Source organism: Nuphar pumila, chromosome 7 (assembly GCF_984573655.1).
Source record: "Nuphar pumila chromosome 7, dmNupPumi1.hap1.1, whole genome shotgun sequence".
NCBI lineage: Eukaryota > Viridiplantae > Streptophyta > Magnoliopsida > Nymphaeales > Nymphaeaceae > Nuphar > Nuphar pumila.
The window spans coordinates 18712299-18734159 of record NC_143255.1 but is presented as its reverse complement, the minus strand read 5'-3'; the positions used below and the strand labels follow the sequence as shown (position 1 = coordinate 18734159).

The window sequence follows — 21861 nt, the reverse complement described above, 5'->3', positions numbered from 1 at the left end:
CAATTAGGAAATTCATCTTGCTTGAGACCTTTTTTGCACCATTTTTGCTTCGTCTCTCTAGATTTACTTTTCCTAGGAATTTATTTGTAGAGCCTCTTTCTCTTGTGTGTGGATTTTTTAAAACCCAATCCAGTCCCATTATTTTGGAACTTTAGATTCTTGCACTCGTACCAAGAACAAAAGTTTGGGTATATTGGTGAGAGAGAGAGCCAGAGTCGAATACCTTGATCATATATACTAAGAACAAAAGTTTGAATATATCCGCGAAAAGTGCAGAAGAAGAAATCACACCCATTATAACTCGTTGAAGAGGCCTCACATATTTGTAGAGTTTGATGAGACCTAGGAAGATTGTTTTTAAAAATTTGGATCTGAATTTTGGTTGTTCTTGTTTGGACCCTTGTTTGCTTATTCAACCTAGACCAGATAGGCCATGATTCAAAGAAAGATACCCAATTAGATCCTCTCAAGAATTCAGAGACATAAAAAATGGATTTTGTGTCCACCTATCTAAATCGAAAATCTAGATCTGAAATCAACAACTTGAGTCAAGGTTGACCCACCATTAGGGGCTTTGCAAAATCTCAAGGACAACATATTCTCGAGTTATCAAGCAATTTAGAGAATCAAGAACTAAAAGTGATCCAACCCAAAGAAAATGATCTCCATGGTCAGCCAAAAGGTCTTGAGATGGATGAAGGAGATGAAGAGGGAGAGATCCAAGTAACCTCTCATGCTCAGGACAGAGGAAAAAGAATACTTCAAGCCCTAACGGTCAGATCTACCTACCAGGATTTGGAAGACGAAGATAATACTCTAAGACTTATGATTTAGGATATGCAACAAAAAATAGCCAAAAATGAGATAAAAAGTCAAGGCCACCCAGTATCAGTTGAGTAGGCCAAGCTATCGACCAGTTCTTGTTAAGCAAAGTCAACATATTTAGTGTCAGGGAGATTAAGTCCCTCAAGTTGAAAGTTAGAGTTCCCCCATAAGTGATACAGAGGATCGAGTTTGCATGTTAGAAGAAAGTTGAGAAACATGAACCACAAAATTAAAAGTGTTAAGGATGAAAGGTGACCCTACGAGATTGATGATTTCATCCTTGGTGGAAGTAATGAATCTGCGAGTATTGTCTCACCAAAATTTGTCAAATTTAGTGGGGCAAGGAACCCTAAGACTCATGTCACCCTTTTCTTGGATGCTTGCTATGGATCCCCCAATTCTGAAAACCAAAAGGAGGGTTTATCTAAAAAAAAGGTTTTTGATTCAAAAATCTGGATTTGAACTTGAGATTAGAGAAAAAGTTGTGGGGTTTGCTTTTTAAGTTGTATGCCTTTCCTCCTCTATTGAGCACAGATCAACCACACTAGGAGCTTGAAAATTTTAAAACGGGCTTTAGCTTGCGAGTGCATATACGTCATATGCGTGTCCTAAAAAATAAAAGTGAACTCGATGGTGTGAGCCACCACCAAGACTCGAAAAAAGCAAGAAGCACGAATAATATACAAAGGTTAGAGAAATCTATGCTTTTAAAATAGATGAAATAAACACAAAATGAAAGCCAATGCATTGCCTCTTATAGGAATTCAGGTGGACAAATTTGCCAAATAGTAGTTCTTTAAAGATTGTATACCGATATGATAGTTTCTCACTAAATCCAATGCATTCTTTTCAACACCATTCGGTTGCGGTCTTTGGAGTTCCTCTTTTGGGTTCAAGCCCCATCTTGAGCATATGCTACCGGCACCATCCTTGAATTTTTAGGTAGTAATATTTGGGTTTCAGAGGCTTCCACTTTAACCAAACATCATCTAGATTTGGAGGGAGAAGAATCTTTCTGTTTTTGTCCTCCATGCGGTCTAGTTCCCTCTAGATATGCTCTAAAGTTTTTGCTTTTGTGAAAAATTGTGCCTTCTGCTCTTTGACTCATTCTTTATATTCAACTCAAATCTAAATTGCTTTATCCAGTATGTTTGGTACCAAAAGCACTAGCTTTGTTGGAGAGGGGATGGGGCTGATGAAACACTTTTATCCTTTTTTCATGCATTTTGCATCAAAACCAACTTGTTTTCTTGCATGTAACATAGTTGGAACCCATTTAGAAAACTTACCCCATCCTATCTTAGGATCATCCCATTAGATAGTTGGACATTAGGTCTGTAGGCAGTCCCACATACTAATGGAGCAATCCCAAAACTCATGGTGAGTGTATTCTTTACCTATTATCTCATGGCCTTTTTCTGAATCCCATTCGTTACATGCATTAAAATGATCTCTTTAGGGGGGGGTTTCAAAAGAAAGATTGTATTTCATGTTATATCTTTTTCAAAATGAGTTTTATTCTTCAAAGAATTTTGTTTAATATTTGTGCAATCTTACATGACAAGATGTTTGTGTCTTCTCATGTCGATCATGCTCGACACAAACCCCCGCTCATTTACAGAGTCCAAGGGTGTGCCTCGCGTGAGACAAATTACTAGCTTAGTCTTTGGCTCAGAGTTGTTAGGACTAGACCTCTCTACCTATATGAAAAGGCATCATAGAGAGACCTTTGTGTTAAGCTAAATGCATGCCTTAAGCTACTATTTTGCACTTAAGTATTCGTTTTCGTCTCTTTCAAAAGATCCTTTTAGAAACATATTTGACCTTAGAGTAAATCTTATCCTTTTTCAAAATTAGTGTCTACTTCTTTGTTATCGACCAAGTTTTGAACACTCGACAACAAAGAGGGGCAATATGTAGACACCTAATTTTGACCCAATTGTTTTGAGTCAAAGGTCATACTTTGAAAAGTCGATTGCCCTGAATCTTCTCAATATATTCTCAACTTTTCCTCATTTTGGACTACAAAACAACATTCTCAAAGTTTTTGTCTAAAAGATGAAAAGAGCTATAAAATCTTAGCTTTCAAACATGATAAAAACCATGTCATTTCGATACTAGAATAGAAAGTTATAGCCAAAATAAGCTAATTGTCTCCCTAAAAAACTTATTTTCAAGTAGGATTTAGTTTAAGTCTAATTTTGACCCTCAAATCGATCAAATTTGGTTTTAAATTTAAAATATGATTTGAACTAGAGAATGTTAGATTTTTAATGCACCAAATTGCGCCTCAAAAGGATGCATGATTAGGAACTTATAGACAAAACAAGTCAACTTGTTAGAATAGTTTTTGTTTGTTAGGTTAGACAATAAGTCAAAAAATCCGTGTTTGTCATCATATACACCCGAACTATTGTTACACAGGGGATTAAAACCCAATCTTGTAGCTCACTTGTCGTTAGATAGAGTTGAACGACAAGTCAAGAATTTTGAATTGCCATTAAATAGAGAGTTACCCATTTTGGCCTAGGATGCACATGAAAACAAAGATAAGCCGTATCCTACATTCCAAAATCACAAAAATTTGTGATTAAGCATTCCTTAAACAAAACCTAACCTACTAAAAAAACTTGTTCTACCCAATTACCAAAATACCCTTTAGGATAAGCTACACAACTCCAACTAATTAGATCTTGACACCTAAATTAGCTAACTAATCAAATTCTGGTTGTTGGGCAACAACCCAATCGGGATCCTTATATCCAAAATCCATTAAAATTGGATCCTAAATGTAAGATTCGAAGTTCATGAACCACTCTAAACTCTATAAATAGTGGCCTACCCCCTTTATTCCATCCATCTAGAATCTAAAATTGGAGTAATGAGTCTTTGTTGCATCGTGAGCCCATCTTAGCCCAGGTCAACCCTACTATGCTGAACCACATAGCCTTAGCCCACTCGTTCTAGTTCAATCTACCTAGCATACCGGGTCCTCTCAGCCAAACCTAGGTCCATAGAGTCCCAGCCTTGCGAAACATCTGTCGTATTCATCTCATGCTCGCCATCCTCTAGTAGGGCTACCTAAACTCTTGGTGAATCTCTTTTCCTTTCAATTCTCATTAAATCGATTTGCCTAACTCTTTGCATTTTGCCTCATTTTTTGTATTTTAGGAGGAAAGACAAACAACTTGCAAGGTGAGCACCCATACTTTCGCAAAATCTGATTTAAAAACCTATTTTTTGGTAGAAAATTAGCATATCCACAAATCTAAATCTGAATAAGAAATATAAACAGTAGATTTGAATATGGATCCAGATCTGAATCAGATCCAAAGAGGTTAAATTGAATCCAAATCCAAAAATACATGTGATAATACTGGATCCAGAAAAAAATAGAACAAAAAAAGCTATTCACATGTAAAAAAACTTATTCGGGTCAGATTTTGATCCGGATCAACTAGATCCAACTTAAAATGCTGATCTGAATCTGACCCAAATCTGAAAGTGATCCAATTGAACAGATCTGAATCAGTATTCGGATTTTACTTAAAAGATCCATATCCGAAAATATGTCAGACTTGGATCAGGTATCTGACCATATCCGATCCATTTTCAGCCCCATTATATTGACACTCCTACTGATGCTCACTCTTACCATAACCGACCCATATCTTCTTTACCTCTGCCCTTCAAATAGAAATGAATCGGGTTGAATACCACCCATTTTAGACCCGTTTTCAGCCCTGTGCTTGGACCACTATACCTACCGCTGGGGAAAGGCGGTGAGGCCTTCGTCCGACTCCGACTTTTGTATGGTAGCAGGGGACGTTTCTCAGCACCACCTTTCCGTTTGCGTTTGTTGGGTAAGTAGAATCACGATTTTTGCGATTCATTTTGCGATTTTTTGATGCTATGCAAATGCTTTTGATTTTTTTTCTTGACGAATTTCTGTGATTTTCCTGGCCCTGTTCCGGTTTTCTCGCTCCCTCCATGAATTCGTACTTGTGGGTATCATTGTTTTCCAGTCGTTCATTGATGGGAATAGATTTTAAACATAAAAGAACAGTTTTTGTTGTGATTTGATGTGTTTTTTTCGTTGTATTTTTTGGATTTTATGGTGAACTTGGTGGCGAGATTCGTTGGGTATTCGCTTTGGTCGAAGCGCATGATTGGGATATTTGAGAATTGTTTGAATTTTTCCTTTTCTCTTGATTTTGAGAAGATTTTCTCATGTTGGTTACTGATCATGATCAATCTAATCTTGTCAGATGGTGTAAGTTTGGTAGATGAGAACCACATGCCAAGTGTTTGTTGAATTGTTTGAAAAAACTTATATTGCTTTCCGAGGGAATTTTTCAATCAGTTTGATAAGTAGTTGCTTGATGTTCTGTATTTTAATCGCCTCTTTCGGGTTTTCTTTTCTTACATTGAGTGTTAGCCTGGAGGGTCGGTGCCGATTGCCAAGTTTTTGGGTCTTTTTTTGTATACTTCACTAAGAAATAGTTTGCTACACTGGTGCTATGCATGGTGTGAGATGATTTATTCTTCTGAGTTTTTATTTGGCCTTGGAGGTTGTTGGATTCTTCATTCCAGTATTATGAATTAGGATCGTGGTCCTCTTTCCAGTAATTGAGATAAGAATTGGCAGGGATTTAAAGGAAGAAGACTTGGTCTAATGCAGTATCTTTTAGAATGGTATAGGGTCTCTCGTGCTTGTTTTGTCATTTGTGTGGCCATTGACTTTATAGGCTTTAAGGTATTGAATTTATTATCCTGAATGTTTTTCATTGGACTCCTTGGTAGCAGGATCATGTAGTTCCTTCATTAACTAATTGGTTCTAGCGCTTCTTTTCTTATGACTAGAGATGAGTCTGTTGTAGTTGTAGGTAGTGTTTTTGAGGTCCTCATTTTAGTTCCATGTATGTTACACGTATATATAATGAAATATGCAGAAAAACAAATACAATGTGCACAAGCACTATTACAAGTCCAATAAAGAACAATACAAAAAGCACTAAGGCACTACACAAGCACAAAGTGCATATACAAGACTTCAAAGAGTTAAAACAATAACACAAGAGCATAAAAAATATAATCTTTATTGAGTAGAATGCTTAGGAAAATTATTGGAAGGAATGAGGATAAGTAGTTCCTATTTATACACATGGAGAACAAAGGCAAGAAGCCTTGAGAGCTCCCATAGAGCTCCTCAAAACCAAGGCAATTACAAAAAATATAAAAAACAAAAAAAATACAAAAGTGTCCCTATAGGACAGACCTAGATACAAAAAGTAAAAAGACTAAAATGCTCTTGATGGGCATTACTTATTACAAAAAAATTATATATATATATATATATATATATATATATATATATATATATATATATTAACACCCCCTCAAACTTATGATGTAAACACCGAAAGTTTAAAAATACAAAGAAAACATAGGAAAGGATAATTTTCTCCAAATACCTGCATCGGCTATCTCTATCTTCATGTTGCATCAAAGATATAATTTCTTTCTCAACCCATAGCATCTTTAAGAACCTGCAGAGAGAACAAAACAAAGGTTCCAACTACACAATGTAAGATATTCTTACCAAATGTCATTAAACGAAAAATGTTTTAGCCCAACAGTTTAAAAAATAGATATAAAATACATGTATTTAGATTCAAAACAAATATATATTTTGAACAAGAATAACTCTAATTAATTCATATATATGAAGTGAGGATGGTTTAAGTTCCTCAACAAAACATAGAGATACTATAAACCTATGTCACATGGGTGCGGGTGCGGGGGTGCGGCACTTTCAAAAAACTTGGGTGCGGGGGTGCGGCAAAAAAAAAAAATATATATATATATATATATATATATATATATATATATATATAAAGTCCAAAAGATGGACATAAATGACCCTAGGTGCATTGACTGCACCCATGTGACATAGGTTGATAGTATCAGATGCGGGTGCGACGCGGGTGTGGTACCTAGTTGGAGAGTCCCTATGACATAGCTATAAACTTAAAACAATTTTAGATATGCACCTTAAGCAGTAATTTTAAGATTTTAGAAACATTAGTAACAATTCAAGCAAAGTACAATAGTCATTAAAGAAAACACAAGGAATATACTTCAAAATTAATTTTTAAGAATTTCTTTTTTAGACAATTATAGCCATAAAAACAACATATTTTTCATAAATTCTGAACAAAGTTGAATGTTGATCACTAAAAAAACAAGTACATATTAGAAACACAAGAGAGTGTTTTAAAGGCTACAATGAGATACAAGGCAAAGTGGTCACTCATGGACCAACACCCTCACAATGAAGATTCACAACTCACTAAGAGTCACAAGCACAAAATATAAAATGTTCTCATTAACAAAATGCTTAGAAAAACACATATTAGACATAAAATATCAATAAGATATAAACAATTTTGCAATAATGTCTCAAAGGCTTGGGTAAACATTTCAAATAAGATATCACTCATTAATTATACTAAAGAGAACATGACAACATGTATAACAAATGTAGGAACTCAAAGGAGTTTACAATAAATGAGGAATTAATTAAATTCATACAAAACATGTAAGACAACCAACATTCAAACAAATCTAAATATTCTCAATATATATATATATATCCAACATGCAATTAAAGCATATTAAATGCACATAATAACAGATGAAATGTTTCAATGAATAACCATTTTCCATATAAGAAAAAAAAACGAGCAACGAAAATAATTAGAAAGTTCATGGTGCAATTTTAAAATCCCACGCAACAAAAGAAATGATATTTGCAAATCTCAACACCAATTTGCTCACCACAAGCAACCACCTCTTTGACTTCCAACTCAAAATCCTCAAAATTCAAGTGTATCAAGGCATAAGACAAGAGATCAAACACAAATGTCAGCAATAACTATAAAAGTGACCATGCACCAACAATACTGGCTATCTGACAATACAAACCAGCTCCAACCATAAGGTGCACATCCATCACCTCACAAATGATTGTAAAACTGCAAACAATAGCATCAACTACAACGAGTGCACATAATTCACCACAACCAAGGTTTGTAAAAGTGATAAACAAAAACCTGTTATCCAACAAAAAATCACTCAAATAAGAAGAGAGAGTGGAGAAAACAAGAAAGGTAATAATACTGTAGTGAAGACAAATTGATGTCAATAAGCAAGAAAATTTGAAAAACAATATTCAAATAAAAGCACTAACTTTTGCAATAATAGGAGATTTAATCCATAAGGACCAAAATGGTCACAAACAAATAACAATAGAGCCATCACTAACAATTATTGATATGAGCATCCAATAAACAACAAATGGCAAAAAAACAATACAACTCACTCATAGAACTAGAGGTCAATCAACTGTCAATCAAAGCCAAAACAAGTTCCAATACAACATTCATAAAGTTGGCGATCTAAACTGACAAGAAGATAGAGGTGCACACATAACTCACCTCAACAACTAACTCTAGCTCCACAACACTAAGGTGCCAAAAAAAATTAAGTGATACAACTCACTCATAGAACCAGAGGTCAATTAATTATCAGTTAGAGCCAAAACATTGGCAATCTACTATGATAAGAAGACAGAGGTGCACACATAACTCACCTCAATAACTAACTCTGCTCCACAACATAGAAGTGCATATGTTTGTACTGATCACTAGCATCCTGATCATCTAATTTTGTAACCATATGTTTGTACCCATTTTGGAACAATATACTAGTATTATATTGACTGTTTATGTACTCTCATATTACATTACCAGTTTGGCACCCTCTCTTTCTTTATAGTTCTTTTTGCCATATGTATAAGGCTTGGTGTCCACCAGAAAAGATGCACTCCCGAAGGAATGCTTTGATATGATTTAGTGCGGAGCAGAAATTGATAAGATCTTTGAATTGCAATGTAGAGGAATTACTTGCTATTGATATCACATTTTCTCCTAGCAGCCAAGTTTATCAGCTATTAATCAACTATATGATGAGGAACTGTAAATGGTTTAATCCCTTGCAATAAAAGATTTTCTTTTGATGTTCATATTCTTTTGCAATTGTTGTTTTTATATTCTTGAACTTGTAATCCTGTAGAACATGCATTTAAGGACGTAATACTAAAGTTCTGTAAAAAAAAAAAATTCTTGTGGATTTTATTGGATACATAAGGAGTTCAAGTATATTCTGTTTATCTTTTAAATTTTTGAATAGGACACATTGATATATCCAGTCATGTTTACTGAGAAAGAGATTGAACAGATTTTTAAGATAGGTTAAAAAAGTGAATTGTTTTTTAAATGAACATGTATGCTGAAGCTTTTTTTTCTCTTTCTTTTTCCCAGTTTTTGCAAGTTGCAACTGCAGCTATGTTGATTCGTAGGCTTTCACAAGTAGGAAGGTGGATGGCCTCAGAGTTAAAACTTGGTATAGTCACTGTTATGCATTCTTCAGATCTTCAACTTTCATGCGGTCTATATGATTATCTTCCGGATGGGGAGATGAAAATAATTCAGATTTGGATTACTATGACAGCCCTTTTTCTTTTCACTTCTTTTCCATCCTCTTTTCAGGCTATGTTATGCTATGCCAGCATAAAATAGCAAATAGTGATAGATTTGAATGTCAGTGTTCAGTGTTTTATTATCTCTTATTATCTTTAGATATGATTGTTGCTGCTCATGCATGCTGATTTCTATTTTTATCACTGCAGATCTTCTGATCCAATAATAATGCACCTAGTACTGAGAACAAATCTAAGCTAGTTACTTGGACCTCAGCAGTTGTTAGATTATTCAGCTTTCTGCATCAGTTGCAATCAACTTGATGACTAATTTATGCCCTAACTTCTTTTTTTCATGTCTATACACACCTTTTATGACTTAGCCTCTTCTCCTTGACCTGTACCTAGAGATAAGAATTGTAAAGTGGTTATTTGCAGTTGACTCTGTTTCTTGCTTCTCTTTGTATAATATTTTTTTCTGCTATGATTCTCTTGCACGTGTTCTAAGAGCTTGAAGTAATTTTTCACTTTCTCTTACATGTTTATGATGGATCTTTTGTTAAGCATATCACAGTTATTGATCAACTGCATATTTTCTAAACCATTATCGGTATCCTTCTGTGTTTTTCCCGTTAGTTTCGCCTACCCAAGCTTCTTAAAGGATCTAACATTTGATGATAATTGGGTTTTTTCTTCTTCCAGCTAGGTAAGCTAGGGATAGCTTCCTGTGGGCTGGATGCCAGAAACAACGATCAAGATATTATCACTTTAATTGATCTAGTTATCATATTTGTCCACGAGGATTATTGGGATTCCAATATGAAACTAGTTTCAGAAAATATCTAGAATCATCTGCCCTACTCAGGAATTAATTCACTGTCTGCCTTTTATATATTTTTTATTTGAATTACTTCATTGGTTGTCATATTTTTTTTAGTAAAATATGTGGAAGATTTCCAGCATTGATTGCTCATGTGATCATGTTAAGTTGCCAATTATGCAAATATTTTGATGAGTTAATTTAGAGTGACAACTTGGTTTGGTGCTTTTGTGCATTTGAGACCTAAGCTCAGCAGTTGGAAATGGTTTACTAGGTAAACTCTTGCTCACTCACCTTCACTAGATTGGTGTAATAATGGGTTCATGTTTCATTCACATTTTAAAATTCTATATGGCTAAGTTGACATGGGAATGATTTTTCAAGTTTTTTATTTTTCTTTGTCTGTGATTTTTGAGTAGACACCAAATATATGTTATATCGTCCAACTAGGAACTTGGCTCTTTCAATTATTTTCTTGGAGATCATAGAGAAGGTGAATGAGTTGCTAATCAAGTAATTTGGCTCACTTTAGTGCATGTCTAGTCAATAACTGTGGAACCCAATAAACCTATTTTTGCATAATCAGCCTAGATAAAAAAGTATATGAACATGGATATCACTCAGCCAACTCAAATTGATGATCAATCTGCTCTAGGTTAACTGGTTAATCGTTCAATGGGTAATTCAACTAATCAGAGGGTAGGACATAGCCTATCTGTTTTATATCTTAGTATTTAGAGGAGTTGAGATTTGCATGTCAGTAGTAGTTATTCAGTATTATGGATATATATGAATTTGAAGAAAAACTAACAAGGATGATTTATAGTTAAAAAAAAATAGCTACAAATTTTAGATACACCCATTCATAAGTTGCATTATCATGGGTTTTCCATTTCTAATAAAAGGTCTTGCTAACATGAACATAAGGTCTTATTGTATGGTTGTAAGAAGTGGTCACTGGTTCCGTATCTTAGCAAGCTAATGATTACTGTATTCTCTTTCTTGATCATTCTGATGCCTTATTTTCTGCAGGTCAAGGTTTATCTTTACCAAGAAGATTCCATTTTTTGCCAAGTAATAGTCAGATGCCACAAAACCATTATTGGCAATACGTGGTAAGAATCTCATTTACCTATCACTAGGCTATATCAGTTTTGGTCTTATTTAGATGGGCAAATTGATCTCATGCATATGCGTTTGCTGAATCTTTTTTTACTATGGATTTCTCTCTCTGGCGTTCACTCTGTCACAATTCTAGATCTTCCAGTTAATCTTTAGGTCCACCTTTTCAACTTTTACTTTCCAACTTCAGATAAATCAAAAAATTCTGTTAACTTGCTTTCATGAAACACAATTAATATCATCCTTGACTTAAAAAAAACCATATTTGGTGTAAAGTTTATCGTGTTTCAAATGCCGGTGAAGCTTTGAACATTGTTTCTTACCTCGTGTTTACAGATCCATTATGGAGTATGAAAAGAAAGAGATACCAAAGTTAACATGACTTCAAACTTTTTAACACTTTGAAGAACTTCTCTTCATCTTTATGAGGGAATCTGTAACTCCAAATTATGAACAAGCATTGCACCATTAACATCATTGTCAAGAAGCCTGGGTCTTGAGGTTTGATTTGAGAAAAAATATTTTTCTATATAACAAGTTGGATCTAATCTGAGATCTTCTAATTGACTTTGTGCAGTTCTTTCTGTCATGGGATAGGTCATGTGGTTAACATTGTAAATAAGATAGGCTGAGGTGGAAACTTTTTTGAAAATTGGTGGTAACTTTGATTTTCATGGATGCTTATCAATGCCCGTATCTGCACACAGGTGTGGATCTAGATTTAGGTGGGTTCTAGGTTAAGTGGAATTGAACCTAGAAAGTAGGTACTACTTCTGTAGGAGCTATCGAAAAAAAGGAGGTCCACTCTCATTCATTCAAATCCATATTCAACTCAAATATGTCAAATGGAATGTTCTAATCAAACTTTTTCTGTTGATGTGATGCTTCATCTGCTGCGACTCAATTGAATGGCCACTTGGTTTGTGGGATGTGCTGGATGTGGTTGAACCCCTGACTCATTTTCAGCCCGAAAGGATTAGTAATTCAACATTTCCTTAAGAAATAAAATTTGTTTAATAAAAAGGAACATTTGAGGTGCCTTATGGGCAATATCTTCAATAAAAATAAAAGTGCTTGCAAGTCCGAAAAGAAAGCTTGAGAATTGAACTTTATAATAGAAAGAGGGGCGGGGAATAATTTTTTATTGTTAAGTGATTTGAATAGGGTATGTTGATTCTATCTTTTGGGATATTTTGCCTTAATCTGAGCTTCTCTCTGATTCATCGAGTTTTTTCACATTTAGTTGATCTTTCTTGTTATTCTTTTTGTGGTTAAGAAATAGCCAAAACTAATATAGATTAACTTCTTGACAGAAGCATTCTTTTTCGACAACTGTTGAACATCGTGATTCTGATAATCAACAAAAGAATGAAAGGGAAATGTGAGTTTTTCTTTTCCCACGTTAGATTTTATACCTTTGTTTTATCTCAGAAAAGAAGGCGAAGGAAGTTTTTGTGTGTTATTTTCTTGCCATGTGGAATTGATTCATGGGTTGACAAGTTTGTCATGGTTAAAGTTACGATAATAGTGAATGGCTCATTCAATTTCATTTCCAGACAGCATTCTAACTGAAACTTGATAATGTTGTGTAACTGTCTAAGAATACTGTCTACATCATGTTTGTGCTTGCATGTCTATTTATTTGTCTCTACATACATTTTTCTTTTGCACTGTGTTTGGATATCATTTTTGTTTGTGCTTGAAACTAAAAAAAGTGCAAGTTAGTTTTCTTTATATCTACTTTCTTTCAATGGAAATTGTTGGAAAATCTTCAGTTTGCAAAGAAATAGATAAATGAACCTGTAACTTAAGATGCAAAACAAAATCCTTCTATATTGTATAATAATCTCTAATATGGTATGCCTCCTAGTTGGTAGAAGAGAGATAATCTGACTCCTCTTAGATCTTAATGCTGGTAGATGTAACTTCCTCATTGAAGCTTATAGAGCTATAGTAATTTCAAGGAAGTTTACATTCTATCAGACAATCTGTCGCCCAGGTTGCTACAAAATATGAACCCTTCAGCAGATTGCTTAGCAAAAGAATGGAGTATAAGTAGGACCCTGGGAGGGGGTTTGCTTGAAAGCCTTTGATGGAGACAAGTACCTACTGAAGCCACCTATTCTACAACCACTAATGAATGATGATCTCTTTCATGTATCAGCCCATTAGTTGGGTTTAGGATGCATGGCAATGCGAAGGGCATAAAAGTAGAGAATGCTATCTACCATGTAGGCAATGCTCCTGTAGATTTCAGAGAAATACGCCTAGAAGACCTGCCTTGCAATAGTATGGAACCTAAAAACTTCTTGCCCAATTAAACTATTTGTTAATGAGCCAAGTGGCAACTACTCTTATCTGTTTCATGGTGTAGGCAATAGCTAGTTAACTGGACAAAGGCGAAGTAGATTCAGAAGATACATGATGGATAATTTCCTTGATTAATCAATAATAAATGACAAATTCAACCATGTCTGGGAGCTTCATTTTGATGAAGCAAGCAGCTTATATGGAGGACTTAGTAGAAACTATTCCGGTACTCCTAAACTAGTCAAGCTACCCCCCGGATGCAAATTAAAATTCTCAGCTACAAGAAATGTGGCAGAATACGGAAGGAATATTGCTTGTCTGAAGTTGACAAACTGTCTAAGGCAAGGTTGCCAGGAAGGGAAACAGAAATGAGAAGCGTGTTTGGAAACGGAAACAGGAAAGGAGACTTGCTAAACTTCATGTGAAGCAGAAAACGATATATATATATATATATATATATATATATATATATATATATATATAATTGTTGTGTGTGTGTTGAGCAATGGTGCAAATGCCGACAATATGCATGAAGAATATTATATGTTTACATAAACTTCACTTTTTTACTAATATTATGATAAATAGAAAGATTTATTTTTTTTTGCAAAATATATGATTACAACTAAAGTAAATAATTAATTTTAAATAACACATATCTCTACTTTTCATTGAAAAAAGAAATTTCTTATTTAAGGAAAACTTGCAAGAAATGTACGAAAACATGTTTCCCAAATAAGGGAAATGAGTTTTCCATATAAAGTGAGTAGGTTTCCCATGTGATGTGAAACGGGTTTTTCACTCATGGGAAATGGGTTTCCCATGCATTTTTAGAAGTTTTCCACAAGTTTTGTAAACACAAAGTTTCCTGTTTGAGAAACACGTTTCCCTCATGTAAGCAGAGTTTCTGGTAACCGACTCTAAGGAGAAATATATTAGGATGACGGGTTATTAGATTGAATGGCAATCTATCTAGCATTAGCATATTAGGATCACATGTGGCTCTGTATTGATCATAAGTCAGGTCCCAGTGAATGGCGCAGTGAGAAAGAATCATTGCCAAGAAGTCAATTCACCAGTTTCAAGGGCCTCTTTCCAATGTCCTAGGAGAAAAGAATTAGCTTGCTGATGTTCTGGCAGCACTTGCAATCTTGATCTGGTTAAGTGGGTCGCAAACAACCTTCATGATGTTCAACCCAAGGAAGTTGATGTGGGAGCATCCTGAACAACAAATGATTCTAATAATTAAGCAGGGCATGACCTTAGCAAGATTTATATGTTTTTGGAGTTTTCTGGAGCATCCAGGATAATTACTTGCATCCTTTATATTGTGTTTGAATCTTTGAATCTCCTATATAGATTGTGATCCACAGGTCATCTTTTTAGGTTTCTTTAAGGTTTGAGATAAATGGCCTACTTCTTTTGAGTGTTGATTATAAGACTTTGTTAGTGCAGCTTCAAGAATCCTCTGAGGATTTTAACATTAAATTTTTTTATTTGATTTATTCTAGTTTATTAGCTTAAATCATTGTCACAAATATCAGTATCTATATCTTGGCGAGGCTATTTCTCGCGATATTATAGGTTTGGTGATAAATCTCAGAAAGATGTTGGGGCTTAAAAATAAATAAAAATAACAAAAATAAGTAAAAAACATCATGTTTAGATAATAAAATACATATATAATAAAATAAACAAGTAGAAAATGTAAATAAAAAAGAAAAACACATTTAAGATGTAGAAAATAAATAAAAATAGTAACAATAATTGATAATATCGTGTATTATCAAATTGGCGATATTTTGACATTTTGCCTATAATATTGTTTGCTGAAAATACAGCGATAATATTGCGATATTTTGAAAATATTGCCAATATATGTGACTATGGCTTAAATTAAGATATATTTTTCTTCTTTTTATCTCTGTCACACGGACTCGGCTCCAAGGTCGACGCACCCGTGTCGACACGCACCGACACGGGTGCGGCTCAGACTCGGTCAACCCGACCCTGGGTGCGGCTCGGACTCGGTCAACCCGACCCTGGGTGCGGCTCGGACTCGGTCAACCCGACCCTGGGTGCGATCAATGCACCCAGGGTCATTTTGGTTCATTTTTTGGATTTTTGTTTTTTAAAAATTCTGGGCTACAGAATTTAAAAAAAAAATCTTGGGGGGGGGGGGGGAAGCGCCCCCCTATAACCCCCGCCAGGGGTGGCCCCCCCTGGACCCCCGCCCGCTGACCGCGCAGCGAGACCCCACGCCGAGAACCCCCCCCCCCCCCCTGTAAGGAAAAAAACCCTGAATCAGGCTTCACAACTCATCACATGTCCCCTAATGGGCACATCTTTGACCGAGTCTTATATATATATATAGCCGAGTCCCCGTGTCCAAAATTTTTGAAATTGCACCGCACCCGCACCCATGTGACATAGCTTTTTATTTACTACATCAGAACTTTGGTTTAGACCATTTTGTCAAGGATGCTTCTCTCATAACAAAAAAAAAGCTTAGTACTATGACACTAAACTATCTAAGAGGATAGTATTTTCTAGAAATTACCATCTGAGAGGTAAGTGCACAATTTGTAGAATCGGACGTGTCATGAATGGAGAAATTCTCTGCAAGGGATCATCTGAAGTCTTCTTGCTTGGATGGATTAATTATCCAAATAATATGAGATTTTTGAAAGAAGTACATGATGGATGTGTGAGGATTTGAGATGGCTGCCAAAGGTTTGAGGAGAAGAGTGGGCATAGACAAGAATTGCTACAATCATGTTAAAAATTCAATTTTGGGGTTTTACTGCATCTGTTAACCCTTTGATACACCAATAAATCATGTCATATAGTAAGAAAAGATACAATTTGTCCAACAATTTCTTTTTAATGCCAAATAAAAGGCTTGTTGTTCAACTAATTAGCAATTTAGCATATTTTGCTTTCAAAAGTGGTTCTGACTTATGGAGAGTTTTATATTTCTTTTATCCATAGTCACAAATATCGGTGTCAGCTATATCTCAGCGAGGCTATTTCTCGCGATATTATAGGTTTGGTGATAAATCTTGGGAAAATCTCGTGGCTTAAAAAATATAAAAAATAAGAAAATATCATGTTTAGAAAAAATTACATAAATAATAAAAGAAATAAGTAAAAAATATAAACGAAAGAAGAAAAACATATTTAAAATGTAAAAATAAATAAAAACAGTAAAACCAAATTGGCTATATTTTCAAAATATCGTGGTACTTTACCTATATTATCGTTTTCTGAATTTACAGCAATAATATCGAGATATTTTGAAAATATCACTGATATCTGTGACTATGCTTTTATCAGCCACTAGATGATGCAAATTGTTCTTATGGTAGGTGTAAATTTACATTTTACATTATGGCTATGATGTTCCCAGTGATCTCATGTTGTGTAGGTTTTTATAAGACAGGATTTCAGTTACATTTGTTGACAAAGATGGAGAAGAGAAACTAATCAAGGTTCCTGTTGGAATGTCAATGTTGGAAGCTGCTCATGCCAATGACATTGAACTTGAAGGTACCTCTTGGCATCTTTGCTTCCATCAGAAATATCCTTCTGTTGATACCCCATCCAGGTCTCATATAGTCATGTTGTGAATATCATATTTCCTGTTGTCTAAGTCGTGGTCAACGAGCTCAATTATTTACCATATTACAGTCACTTGATTGTAACGTCGTTTTTGGAAATGTGTGTTATCTGCAGGTGCTTGTGAAGGCTCACTTGCCTGTTCCACATGCCATGTAATTGTGATGGTACATCATCGATCTGGTCTCTTTCGTACATCTAATATTTTTTTCTGTTAGAAATCATGTTTTTTTATACTGTGATTGATCCTATGTTAGGATATAGAATTCTACAACAAATTAGAGGAACCTACAGACGAGGAAAATGACATGTTAGACCTGGCATTTGGGCTTACTGAGACGTAATCTCTCTCTCTCTCTCTCTCTCTCTCTCTCTCTCTCTCTCTCTCTCTCTCTCTCACACACACACACACACACACACACACACACATGAAAAATGCAGGTTCATTCATCATGAACAATGTAACATATTCTGATTGTTTTGTTTTCCATTTTTTGTTTCTGGATATTGCTTCAACCAAGAAATAGAAATGTATAAAGATCTCAGTTGACCTCATTTTCGTGTTTGACAAAATCATGTTCTGAATGGTTTACATGGTGTGAACAGGTCAAGGCTTGGTTGTCAAATCATTGCAAAGCCCGAACTAGATGGGATTCACTTAGCACTACCATCAGCTACCAGGAACTTTGCTGTTGATGGACATGTGCCTAAACCACATTGAATGCTGATTTCCAGCAAACCCTCATTGATGAACTGAGTGTAAAGAGTGGCATCACAAAGCCTGAACTAGTTGCGATTCGCTTAGCACTGCCAGTAGGTACCAAGAACATATCTGTTGATGGGCGTACACCTAAACCACATTGAATGATGATTTTTGGGAAAGTCACATGATCTGAGTGTAAGGATGCAACCGTCGCAGCTCAGTAAATTTCCCTATCTCCCTATAAGTACACCTCTCCTGTTAATTGACCAACTTTGGCTGTTGTAACCCCCTCTAGATTTGCTCAGTTGCAATTTTGGTTCGTGATAATTTATCAACCTTCATCTTTTCTTTTTACATATATTCTTTTACTCTGGTGTTGGTCTTCATTAGATCATAGTGAACTCCATATATTTTACATAAATTTAGAAGCATGTTATTTTTACAGCATTTACACATGTGGCTGCTATTCTCCATGCGGTTGCTCCATATTACAGGCAGTGAGTGCCATTTTGCTTGATTTTCATGTTAAAGAGAGTGATTAGCAGCCGTTACATTTTGGATGACCCCTTATTTTATGTTGGTCCCCTACTGTTGTTGAATTGTGGAATGCGAAAGTTGCTTTTGCAAACTTCTATTGAGATTGTAGCTTGCCTAATAGTAACTCTTACCTTTGTTTGGATAGTAGTCTCTAGTTTGTTGTCTTGGTCTGTATGTGATTCTCATTTATAACTGGTTTAGATTGTTCAGGTAAATAACTGTAATATTTATGCAATAAGTTCCTTTGGTTCTATGTCATTCTCAGAACTGCACCTTTTAGAAATTTCTCTACAAATAGAGTCTATTGAAATACTCCAATAACTATTGATAAATCAAAAAAAGAAAATATGCGTCTGTTGGTCATTTTTTATGAGATCCTCTTATTGTAATTCATCAAGAGTTCCGCGAGGTAGCGAGCTATAGTATAGATTGATATACCTCTACAAGAGATCCATCATCCGTTTACTATAAGGACTTTGAATGTTTTCTCAGTTTCTTCATCTCTTCTGTAGTCTACGGGTGTGCATGCAAACATGGGAAAACTTTGGCTCTGTTTGATTGCTCCTGATCCTCTGAAAAGATTCCTGTAGAAATTTGTCATGAAATGAATTTCTGAAAAAAAGGGAGCTTTTAAGAGATGTTACCCTTGAGAAAGTTTTCCCATGCAATGGATCCCTTGCTTTTTCTAAACTATAGCGTAAGCTAGCCCCAAGGGGGGTTGGCTTAGTGGGGTGGGTCTTTTGCTGCTAGATGGGCAGTCAAGATTTGATTCCCATGGGGTGCAAGCCGACGCTCAGCATAGGCCCTGGGGGTGGGGGTTCTAGCCTCGGAGTTTTATGCCACCGGCATGACAATCGTAGGTATGACAGGCTGAGCCAGTGCAACCAGGTCTTCATATTGGGTGCAGTTTCTTCGGGTTATAAATTGAAAAAAAAGTATAGCATAAGCCTTCTTTTCTAGGATATCAACAAAAAAATTAATTGTCTTTCCCTTGCACCATTAGGTATAGGTAAATTTAATTAACTTAATTGGAATCGAATTAAATAGCTGTATGGTAGGGCCACACTATTGTAACTGAGGGGTCTTAGTCTGTTGAATCCCATGGGCTCACCCCCCAGCTTGCCTATAAAAAAAAGGAAACAAAATTAACCTGATCATTTTTTGACTTCTTGGAAGGGTTGGTTAGACTATCTTTAAAGGTGAATCTAGTTTAGATGGTTTGGATGAATAATTGACCTGTATCCCATCCAATTTCAACCTTACTAGTAACATTTGACTTAAAGGGTCTCATTTTAATCCAGGGTGACCCCAGCTTTATTGACAAATACAACTATATCTGCATTAAATTTTTTGCTTTAGGGCTACTTAGCAAATAGGGATGTGGAAGGATTTGCTTCAATGAGCTTATCCTCTAACCACTATTGGAGGTCAAAAGCTGGTTGTCATGTTGAGAAGACCTAGGTCATGCTTTGATAGCATCCTTCTATAGATACCATGGAATGACCAACATGCGTGCACACACACACACACAAATGGGAATGGACTCCATCTGGTATCTATCAAGGGATAAGCCAAGTTTGGGTTGCAAGTGCAGCCCAAGACCTGATTAGATCCAGGCTTGGCTCTGCCAAATAGCTAATCAGGGTTGTTATCATGGGACAATTTGTTTCTATGCCCCCCTTCCTCCCCTCATTCTTGTTTCTGGTTTGGCGTCTCTCTCTCTCTCTCTCTCTCTCTCTCTCTCTCTCTCTCTCTCTCTCTCTCTCTCTCCACACACAGGAAATAGATGAGATAGAGAAATTGATGTGGACAAGGCAGAAATTTAGGTGTTGAAGGCTAGTCAAAGAGTTCAACTGCTTCATTGATTATTTGACTAGTGTTGTACTGCATCTATGTGCATGCATCCTTGTTGGTCGAATTGAACTGTGACGTTGGTAGTCTTGGAGACCTAACTTCTTGTACATTGCAAAGATTCTGAATAATGAGCTAGCAGCTTGCAATAAAGTACCCCGCAAACTTTTTTGGTTATGTGATTGGGCTTATAGACTTTGCAGCTACTCTGCCACAATTTTTATACTGATTAGTTGAGATTCTGTTTTGTAACCTTTGGAGCTAGTGTTCGGGGCCAGTCACCTAGACAAGAGAGGCGTTTGATCATGTTACACACACACACACCTCTCTATAAAAAAAAAGATCATGTTACACACACATGCAGGCATGGACAGATGCACGCACTCATAAAACACGCACATGCATATGGCATATGAACACATGCCCACACAACATATAGACATGGTTTGTATCATCTGCTTTTAAATCTGCACCCCAACAAATGGGATTAGGACCCTATTGCCAGTCATATGCAAGAGTGCTGTCAGGTTTATCAGTAGTTAGTAATAACAAATGAAAAAGGAGCATAATGTACTTTTAAAACAGCACGTTTTCAGAGATGCCTATTCATGTCTCATTAAGTGACACATCCCTAGGAAGGTTTCTTTAAAAAAAAACACCAAAGAACGTGAAAAACTTTCAGCTGTCTGGTAGGAGCAGCTAGGGCACGTCACCTTGTAGTGGGACGTTTTAGGTTCAAAACCCAATGGTATAGTTGTTTAACTTGTAGGGGTCTGCCTAACCCCAGCTTGCCTTTCAAAAATAAAAAATCACTTGAAGTGATTGAGAAGGTGTTGATCTTGGAAAGAAGATTCTAAGCTGTCAAATGCATGATACATTTTGGGTCGGTGGGGGGTCAGTGTTGTGTCACTGTTGCTTGTGCATGCAGTTAGGGTACTTTATCACAGTAGTAAATTTTTGCACGAGGTTTAACTGCCTAGCTTTCTCCATTGCATGTTCCACCTGCTACTCTTCCTGTCTATTGCTAGGGAAAATATATGGTGGTTATGTACCATGATACCATACGGGTAGTATACTCTTGTTTACATAGATCTAGCCGCCAAATGATAAATCTATCCATACGGATGTGTTTAGTATGATTTATTTAGTATATTAGAAGGTTTTATCATGTTATATATTCTATAAGATTTTATTTTTGAGACAGCAAAAATCAACAACTTGGTGGTTTAAAAATGGTATAAAACCTTATATTCGAGCCAACTTTAATACATGAAAATAATAAATAGAATATGTCAAACATGATCCAATGGTTAGATTTTGCTTTTGGACCTTACAACTATGTAAATCAAGTGTATACCGCCATAAGCTATGGTGGTAGAGTATATATATATATATATATATATATATATATATATATATATATATATATATATATATATATATATATATATATATATATATATATATATATATATAAAGAGAGAGAGTAGAGTGTAGGTGCTTGTGATACATGCTTGATGTATTTTTTTTGCT

At 35.5% G+C, this 21861-nt stretch overlaps 1 protein-coding gene across 1 annotated transcript; it reads left to right on the top strand.

The window, feature by feature from the left end:
* Positions 1–4598: 4598 nt before the first annotated feature.
* Positions 4599–18387, top strand: LOC149831373 (uncharacterized). Its single transcript, XM_090012040.1, has 8 exons — positions 4599–4688; positions 9210–9291; positions 11220–11302; positions 12623–12690; positions 17062–17168; positions 17355–17404; positions 17495–17577; positions 17844–18387. Exons 1-8 carry the CDS (start codon positions 4638–4640, stop codon positions 17956–17958), a joined length of 639 nt encoding a protein of 212 aa, XP_089868166.1. The 5' UTR covers positions 4599–4637; the 3' UTR covers positions 17959–18387.
* The last annotated feature ends 3474 nt before the right edge of the window (positions 18388–21861 follow it).

Bases quoted from the DNA above. Each gene is read 5' to 3' on its own strand.
- LOC149831373 (XM_090012040.1), top strand. From the start codon at position 4,638: ATGGTAGCAGGGGACGTTTCTCAGCACCACCTTTCCGTTTGCGTTTGT. The intron at 12,691-17,061 runs GTGAGTTTTTCT...TTTATAAGACAG, and splicing joins CAAAAGAATGAAAGGGAAAT to GATTTCAGTTACATTTGTTG. The intron at 17,169-17,354 runs GTACCTCTTGGC...TGTTATCTGCAG, and splicing joins CAATGACATTGAACTTGAAG to GTGCTTGTGAAGGCTCACTT.